Source organism: Gastrolobium bilobum, unplaced genomic scaffold, assembly GCF_033153095.1.
Source record: "Gastrolobium bilobum isolate Gb01-03AN ecotype WA unplaced genomic scaffold, APGP_CSIRO_Gbil_v1 utg1221, whole genome shotgun sequence".
Lineage (NCBI taxonomy): Eukaryota > Viridiplantae > Streptophyta > Magnoliopsida > Fabales > Fabaceae > Gastrolobium > Gastrolobium bilobum.
In genome coordinates this window covers 1,202,257-1,211,645 of record NW_026897257.1, presented here as the reverse complement: position 1 = coordinate 1,211,645, position 9,389 = coordinate 1,202,257, and the positions used below count along the sequence as shown (strand labels likewise).

Genomic DNA, 9,389 nt, shown 5'->3' with positions numbered 1-9,389 from the left:
TGCACCCTTTGTGAGAGAGGAGAGAGGAGAGAGGAGAGAGGGGAAGAAGGGGGAGAGAGAGAGGGACCAGGGAAATAATTTCAGTCGAAACATATCGAATAGTTGACTGCGTGTCCCAAGATATCTACCGTATGTCAAAATTGTGTATTGGAGCTATCGGTGCATTTTTAAAAAAAGGAAATATTACTCTCATTTCACATGAGACATCTTATCTCATTTTCTCTCACTTCGATTTCCACACCCCACCTTTTTCTTTTTTCTTACAATGATGGGACCCACCTATTTTCTCTCTATAACATAAGATAATTATCTTATGTAAAAGAAGATTAATAAAACCCATTAAGAAAATGTGTGTGTCCGTACTTCGCTGGGTTTTCCTATGCCTGTTAACAGGAAAGTTCGAACTGGATCTGACACATATCAATATCATCCCTTATTCCAAAGGCCATTCTGTAGCTTCTTTGTTTGGTTTTCTTTATCTTTTTGTATAATAAGGATTTGTTCTCTCTCTTTTTTTCTTTTTTTTTTGGTGAAGGGCAATTTGTTCTCTTTTTAACTTCATAGCTTTATGAATCATGACCATTGATCAAGTGTATTAGCTATGTGGAACTGACTTAAATTCGTATATTTTTTTGAGTGAAAGAAATTTTTATATTGTATTATTAAATTTGTATCACGTTAGTTAGGTAGCTTCTCACTGTTTAATTATATTTTTAATATTATAGGCAATGAATTGCACATTTAATGGTATAAAATAAAAACAAAAATCCATAAATTCAAGGGCCAAATAAGAGGGTTGTATTTCCAGCTCACAATCCAAATAACAACAGCATTAGTGTGATTGATTTTCAACATAATTAATCCTTCGTAAATACTTCCTTTACTTTAAAATACTAGTTATTTAATACATAAAAAGAAAAATTTAAAAATATTTTGTCTTCTTATTTTTTCTTTAAAAAAAAGATTTTTTTTGTCAAAACAACTAACATAAAAAAAAAAAGGAGTACGAATCAAATAATCCACAATGAAAGCTTTGCGAAATATAAAGCTATAAGTTGAACACAGTAAGTGTGCAAACTCATTGACTTGTATAAATGTTTAAGTCCTCCTGCGATAAAAGTTCCGTTTAGTCAGATTTGTTGGCAACTTATTTATTCTATGAAGCACAGATACATAGAATCGGTGAGTCCGTGAATGCAAACATTTTAAAAATTCTTATATGTCATTATCATCACAGGGAGATCGAGACTGGTCGGTGTTGCATCACGTGATCATCGATAGTTTGGTACACATAATTAACAAACTAAAAAAAGAGTGTAAATATCAATCGATGATAGTTCAGTTGGCGTGAATTAAGCAGTCGAGACGAGAGCATGTATTCTACCTTTTCGAGTATTGTCTTTGGCAGCGGTTTAAAGCTTTAATCTCGGAATCCGCCTCGAATCGAATTAGTCGTGAAGCGATGAACTAATTGAAATATATCGAAATACAAAAAATAAAAATAAAAAAAGGAGTGTCCATGGCCAATTGACCGTTGGTCACGGCGAGAATTAGCTCCATTTTTATTTGTTTAGATGGTTGGTCTTCATGGATTTGTTCAAAATGTCTAAAACATGTCTTCTAAGTCAAGTGCAAGACCGAGACTGATGTAGACCACCCATATCCATTTTATTGGAATTGAAAATAAACTCCGCTTAATTGATCTCAAAATTTAACTTAAGAACAGGAAAATACTGAAGTTATTATAAAAAAATTTTGTACATACACTTAATTAATGTGGGCTCAAGAAGGCGATTACTTAAGTTATTAGAAGGGTACTTTGTCTGTATTAAACATTTGCTGGTGGTCCAATGTTTAGATTCAGACAAGCTAGGATACTAAATTATAATTAAAAATAGTTTAGGTGTAACTCAATTTCAAAAGCCAATTTAAAAGAAAGAATTTGCTCTAAGTCATCGTAAGAAATATTGTGCCCATATACCCAGCCAAGATATCAAACATATTGGAGGCGATACGGATAAAAGGGTGTCTGTTAATCAATTGTGTTAATGGAACATGATTTCACTACAAGGAATGTGGCATATATAATGGAAATAAAATTATAAGTAAAGGACAATAAGGTATATTGTTAGAGATATATAAAACTATAAATATAGTTTCATCTAATAATTTAAGCTTTTGAATTGGATTGATTCTTTATATAGTATCATAACTTTAATGTCACAAGTTCGATCTCACTGTCACTCATTTAATTAATAATTAATTAAATTTTGTGAAGTTTCTTAACACAAGTAGACTGGACCTGATGTTTTTAGATTGAATTGATTTTTTATATGGTATTAGAGCTTTAATATTACGGATTTGATCCTCACTGTCCCATTTAATTAATAATTAATTAAGTCTTGTGAGGTTTTTTAGTAACAAGTAGGCTGGGCCTGATGCATCATCAGGCCTTCAAGTCCAATGGACTCTTGTGTGAAGGAGCGTGTTAGAAATGTTTGATGTATCATCAACCCTTCAAGTCCAATGGACTCTCGTGTGAGGGAGCATGTTAGAAATACGTAAAACCATTAATATAATCTTACTCAACAACTTAAACTTTTGAATTGAATTAATTCTTTACATACATAATTTCGAAAAACTAGAACCGTATTGTATGTACCTGACATTTTTCCTTGTAGCGTGTCTTATAACAGCATTTTGAAACAGGTGAAAGTCTGGTAAGAAAAGTAGCTTGGCCAAACTCCCTTGGGCAATCGGTATGCATGTATACAGTCGTACACTAAGATTTGGCTTGTAAGACGTGTACCTTGCATGTTTTTTACTTCTTTCACACATTTCATGGACTAGTCCTTGAACTCCGTTTATGCTATTGACTTTTAGGGGTAATATCCCCTTGATCATAAAGTTAACATTATAGCATATTTCAGCAATTTGATGCGCTTTACCTTTGACCGTAAGGAAATCAAGGCAACAATAATAGCCAATCCCCAACAATATAAAACACCACCACCTGCACAGTTCAAACTTCAAACCAAAAAATCTACAAACAAATAAATTGAAAATGCTATGAAAATGGATGTTGAGAGGTAGAGTCTATAGAGTGGGTGGAGACACTCGTCGGATATTGTACAAAGATAACCTATACATTCTAGTTGGTGTTGAGATATATAGTCTCATATTGATTGTGTGGGCAACTAATATGGCCTTTATAAGGCCTTGGACACTCTCACCCTTTGAGCTAGCTTTTGGGGTGGTGACTTCAAGGTTCTTAACATGGTATCAGAGCCTCACCGTCCCCCACTTTAAAGTGGAATTAAAAATAAAAAACACAAAAAGATAAACCAAAAATTGGACCTGTGCAATTTCACGCTTCTAGCCCAAAGAGCTCTTGCGTAAGGGGGTGTGTTGAGATATATAGTCCCATATTGATTGTGTGGGCAACTAATATGGCCTTTATAAAGCCTTGGGCACTCCCACCCTTTGAGCTAGCTTTTGGGGTGGTGACCTCAAGGTTCTTAATAGTTGGTGGTAGCATCATAACAAATGCTCCCATGCATCCGGCAGCTGCTAAGCTCCTCCACTACAACAGACCAGACAGTCTGCAATAACAGATGCAGAAGCACTTAACATTGCAAATTACCCCACCTCAGAATCCAGGTACTTTGTTTTACTAGATGCAACATTAAAAGCATTAAGCAGCACAAGGTGATCAGTAAAATCATTGAAATATCGAGGTTGTCCAAATGAATAATATTATTTCAGTACAACATAATTAAGAAAATTATCATGGCAACACCGGCTTTAGCAAAGTGCTCCAGTAGCAAACATTGAAAGGAATTTTCCTTGATCCAAAAAACAAAAAAATCTCGATGCTTCCCAGTCAGTCATCATCAGAATAATTAAACTTTATTGAGTGGGATTGTAAATCAATCTGTCCACCTCGATAGGTCCCACGTTTCTTCTTGGTCTTCTCATGACGAAAATCCCTGTATGAGAGAGAGAGAGAGATTCAATGTCACCAAAAAAAAAAAAAGGCAGTGATAAATGGAGTAAATACCTTTTTTGGTCTTCAGCAAATTTCATGACGCCCGTTTTAGTCCCTAGCAAATAAAAAGGCCCATCGTGGTCCCTAAGAAATTTAAAATGGACCCATTTTAGTCCTTTTAGGGACTAATATGGCTCTGTTTTGAATTTGTGAGGGACTACGATTTCAACTAAATGGGTCCATTTTGAATTTCTTAGGGACCACAATGAGCCTTTTTATTTGTCAGGGACTAAAGCGGACATCGTGAAATTTGCTGAGGACCAAAAAGGGTATTTACTCTAAAAGGTGTATATCAAATAAATTGTGCGCATTACCATGATTGAGCATATTTTAAACAATTATACAGAGTGAGGCATAAAAAGAGTTTAAAAAATGAATGAAAGCTCCAACTATACATAACGCATAACATGAAAATTTAAGAAAAGTTAAACTAACTCCAATTCACCATTAAACAACAGATTTACCATTGCAAGATTCACCAGACAAAACATAAAAATAAAAAAATTAATGCAACCAACTGCATGACTAATTTATAGCCTGTTCATAAAAACACTAATCTTGCAATGCTAAATTCACCAAACAAAAAATTACAGAAGCACAAAACACAAAGTTCATACAAGTGCAAATATTGGAAAGTAAAATTACGTCCACTACCCATATGAAATAACAGACCTTCCTCTAACTTGGCTAAGAATTTCTTCTGCTTTTGCACCATAACCACTCTCAGCACCATCCTGCATACAGATACAGCAATACATATTTGTTAAAGAATGCAACATGGACACATAACACCACTAAATGCATGGAAATACAATCAATTTATCACACCTTTGCCCAATAAGAGTTATCTAGAAGCTTCTCATGAGCAAATTCGTCCACTTTTACTCGCTGGAATGCCTTCACTGATTTTTGCTGCAATCACAGACAAGAATTTCACCATAAATCTTAGCTTCAGTAGTAAAATTGAAATCTTAAATTCATATGACTACAAATCCAAAATTATTGAAGAAATAACCTAATCATAGACAAAGAATGAGAGAAGACAGATAAAAATAAGCAGTACAAACAGCCCAAAAAGAAGAACAGACAGATGTAGATATGGGAGAAGGAAAGAACTATGAAATCAAGACAAACATATAGGAAATTATGAGAGTCAACTATTTCATTTCAAGGGACACCAGCAAACACCATAACCTGGAACATTACCTAAGTTTTAGACTCTACTCAAGTATTCATAGCATTGGTTGATGCTCTAATTCACTATAAAGAACATACTTTCCTTGAAAGCAATGTTAGAGGCTAACTCAACTCAAACCAATCACATTGGCCGAGACGAGTGGGCAAAAAATAAAAAAGTTTGATTCTATCTAAAATAGAAGAAACAAGCATGAAAGATTAAGTGCCTGTTTAGGAAGTCTTATTTTTAGCTTCTCTTCACCTTAGAAGAAGAAGCTTAGCCAAACACGCTCTTACAAAAACTCTTATTATAAAAAGAGCATTTTGTTATAATGAATAAAAAAAGCAAAAGCTAGAAGCTCCCAAGAGGAGCTTCTTTAAGTAACATAATAGCTTTTTAGAGTTCTCATATTTATTTTTCAATTTCACTCTTACTCTAAATTTGTATTAACTAATTTTACTCTTTATCCTAATAATCAATCATAATAACAAATTATTTCATCTTCCCTCTTTCAAAACCATTAGAACAACGTTATATAATAACTAAACAGCTTTGAGCTTTATTTTTTAAACTCTTTTTAACTTTAGCTTAAAAAAAAAAGATGTGCCAAATAGGCTCTACGTGATCTGATTTCAGAGCGCTTTATCTATTAACCAAGAACACGTTCAAAGAAAAACTATTTGTTAAGGCACACCTCAACTGATCCCTTTTGTTGTTTCTTCTGAGACCTCTGCACAGAATATTTCTCTCCAGCATTCTCAAGGTCCCCATTTGTTTTCACATTAGTTTTCTCGTTAGATGCCTTCTGTAACTGGTCACCACCAACTTGACTACATACTGCAATATTTTCTTTATTAGAATTCAAATCACTTCCCAGGTTTGCATTTGTTTTTCCAGACTGCTCTCCTCCCTTAGATTCATTCAAATTTTCTGTTTTTCTGCGTTTGGGTTCCTCATCTACCTTTGTGTCTGAAACCTGCTTACCATTTTCTTCAGGAATTGATCTTTTTCTTTTCTTAGAATCTTTCTTCTCCTCGTATGTCACTTCTTTGTTTGAAGATTTGAGATTCTCTTTTTTAGAATCAGTTTCTTTGGGATCTCCACTCTGCTCTGTAGTGTCCCCTAGACTACTTGCCTTGTCTTTCTTTTTCTTTTTCTTGGATCTCTTCTCTGTCTCAACACCATTAATAACTTTGGCATCTATAGATCCACCATCCTTTACATTATTTTCTGTAACCATAGTTGGTGACTCCAACTGGTTATCTTCCACATTATTAGCGAGAGATTCAGAAACTAACTTGCTTTTCTTTTTCTTCTTTTCCTTGGATTTACCCTCTTTGTTTTCAGAGTGCACACCTGCAACTAGCAGGTAGTAGAAAAGACAATCAACATCAACATCAACTACACCTTTATACCAAATTAATACAATCAACATCAACTACACTTTTATACCAAATTAATTGAGGTCGGTGGTAGATGAACCCAAATAAAAGATACGAAAAGGTTGAAAAAAGATAAAAAATAAAAATAAATAAATAAAATAGTAATAATATATATATATATATATTTAAATATAAAAGTAGGGAAAAAGAAGAAGAGGGGGAAATAAAGAGGAAAAGGACTAAAAAGGGATTATCTGGAACATAGGAATAACAACGGGTCTAACCCTCCACCATGCTTATAAAGACAATATAAGCATGGTGGAGTATGCTTATAAAAAGGTAGTAGAAAAGACAATATAAAGAGTTAATGGCCACGGCTCAGGAAGTAATAGAATGAGATATGCAAGCAGGTTGAGTAACCATGATACAAGACAAAGAGAAGTTTTCAAGGATTTTAAAGCATACCCTGCTCCTTTTGACCATTGATATTTGACTTAGCATCCTTGCCACTGAAAAGAGATGAAAAACAAGAAGGAAAAGCTTAAGTAACAAATAAACAAGAATGACACTTAAAGATCCATAACATCACTCATGTACAGAGAGTAACTGGTGCAGCAGAAAATAGAGAAATGGCATTGCCTCTTTCAATTATTGGTTCGGCCTTTCTAACTAGTAATTACTGTTGTTGAGACATGGATCCCGGGCAACATCTGACAAGGGCTAGTTAAACAATGTCTTTTCACATTAGAAATTAGGAACAGTTTTGCAAGGTATGTTGTGAGGGTTTTTACAAGAATGATGACAAAAACGAGGAAGTGTGCAGTTTATAGGATTCAGCAGTGTATTTGAATGGAGCAGAATGCCAGCACCTTCAGGAAAATCTCTTTACCCCGACACAAGGGATATGATTAGTTTTATGGTTTCTCTCTGGTGCTTTAGACATAGTTGTTTTCAGGGGGTTTCATTCTGATAAGTAATCAGCACAGATATTGTACAGAGTTTTCATTGGCAGTTTAGCTCTATGTTTTCTTTTACTTTTTCTGTTTTGGAGGATATTTGACCTCACCACAGTTATACTTTTTCTCTTAATTTATTCATTAAAAAAGGCAATATTCCAGAAGATAATCCCATTAAAATCAATAGAAAAATCACTGCTCACTACTTCCCCAAAAGACTTTTTAAGAATGTTGCAAGCCACACTTAAAATTTGCTTCATAAGAGTGCCTATTATAAGAGAATATCAAAATGGCATCTCCTTTTTTTTATTTATATTTCTGGTCCAAGAAAAACAATTATCATAATCAAATTATTTCTCCATAATCTTGACAGCTTGGAGCAAATAGCTACTTAACAACACAAGGCTAATGTTTGTAGTCTTACCATATTTCTAAATACTTGAGGCACATCTCTTCAAGATCAACAGAGGAACCCTCCAAACCATCTTTCTGCATCACAAGCAGGAGCAACAATGTAAAACAACAGAAGGAAAAGCCAGTCTCATCTGTTACTCAACAACAGTGTGAAGGAAAACATAAATATGGGGCAATGAGGAATTCTAGCCTACACGTCACAGCATAGCATACAGCGCTCCTTTCGCTATGTATGTACATAATTTCTAAACGCAATGTCGTTGTCCAAGCAAGAAGCTTTCTTTCTCAATTTGGTTCAAAAATTTGAAACAAAGGATTTGACAAGACACGACAACAACCTTAATACATAATTTCACAAACTGCAGAAGAAGAAAAAATTTGAGAGCTGAAAAAACAGTGAAAAACTATTCCCTAATGCTGCATTATTATTGTGCAATAACCTATATATAACTTAAAGTTGTGAACATAATCAAGTTTCAAGTGAGCTATGCCCAAATTAAACGCATGACTATGAAGTAGTAGCCAACCTCAATTTGCGCTTCAGAACGGAATTTTTTTAGGGTCTTGGAGAACCCACTGCGTTCCAAGTAATGAGCAATGGATTGGTGAAGAAGAAGCATCTGTTCACGTTTCAAGTTACGGGTTCCATTGTCAGCGTTGTGCTTCATGGCTTGGTTGTTTAACAAAACTTGGCGAGGGGTGAAAGCGAAGAGGGTAAAGTTTGCTTTGTTACTCGGTAGAGTTGCAGGCATGCGAAAGAGATTCTTCAACACAGTTCTTTGCCGCAACCTAAGTAATCAATCCACTGCAAATTGCTTCAGAACTAGTAAGGAGTAAGGGTTCATTTAGGGTTTCATCTATAAACGGGCCTAAAAACCCATATAACATTTTAACAGAGGCCACACAAAAAAAAAAAAAAAAAAAATTGTACAATCACTTTGTATATGTATCGACGTAATCTTAGTTAAAAAGTGTTCAATATGCATCTATTTGAGTTTAACTTGTCAATTAAATCATAATTATCATTCAGCTACAACATAATTTACTTTAAATGATTTTTTTTATACTGACATTAATTATTTCTTCAAAACGAATAGTGTTGGATATTTTCATAAATTTTAACTTTTTGAAACGGTCATAGTACTAATTCTGAATCAGGGATTTGAATTTGAACATAAGCATTATATTACTGAAGAAAATTCTCCACGTAAAACTTACATTGAATATTTATTTTTTTGCCTAATGAGGATTGTTTCGATTAACGTGATAAAAGAAAGGAAAGAGTGTTTGTTATTTTAAATGACATAAAGTTATATCATTTTAAGAGAGAGATAGACATAAAATAAATTTTTTTATTTAAATTTTAAATTAAAAAAACCACCCACTTTTTCTCTCTCATAATTTTCACTTTT

At 33.9% G+C, this 9,389-nt stretch overlaps 1 protein-coding gene across 3 annotated transcripts; it reads right to left on the bottom strand.

Annotated features, from left to right (window-relative positions):
- Window positions 1-3,716: 3,716 nt before the first annotated feature.
- LOC133305476 (uncharacterized) lies at window positions 3,717-8,790 on the bottom strand. 3 transcript variants are annotated; one of them, XM_061505711.1, is made up of 8 exons: window positions 8,505-8,790; window positions 7,988-8,052; window positions 7,073-7,116; window positions 6,109-6,581; window positions 5,920-5,982; window positions 4,877-4,960; window positions 4,721-4,782; window positions 3,717-3,989 (listed from the first exon to the last, which is right to left on the bottom strand). In XM_061505711.1, exons 1-8 carry the CDS (start codon window positions 8,727-8,729, stop codon window positions 3,884-3,886), a joined length of 1,122 nt encoding a protein of 373 aa, XP_061361695.1. In that variant the 5' UTR covers window positions 8,730-8,790; the 3' UTR covers window positions 3,717-3,883. The 3 variants fall into 3 exon arrangements, with proteins under 3 accessions (XP_061361695.1, XP_061361693.1, XP_061361694.1); XM_061505709.1 differs by having other exon boundaries at window positions 5,920-6,587; XM_061505710.1 differs by having other exon boundaries at window positions 5,920-6,581.
- Between the last annotated feature and the right edge of the window lie 599 nt (window positions 8,791-9,389).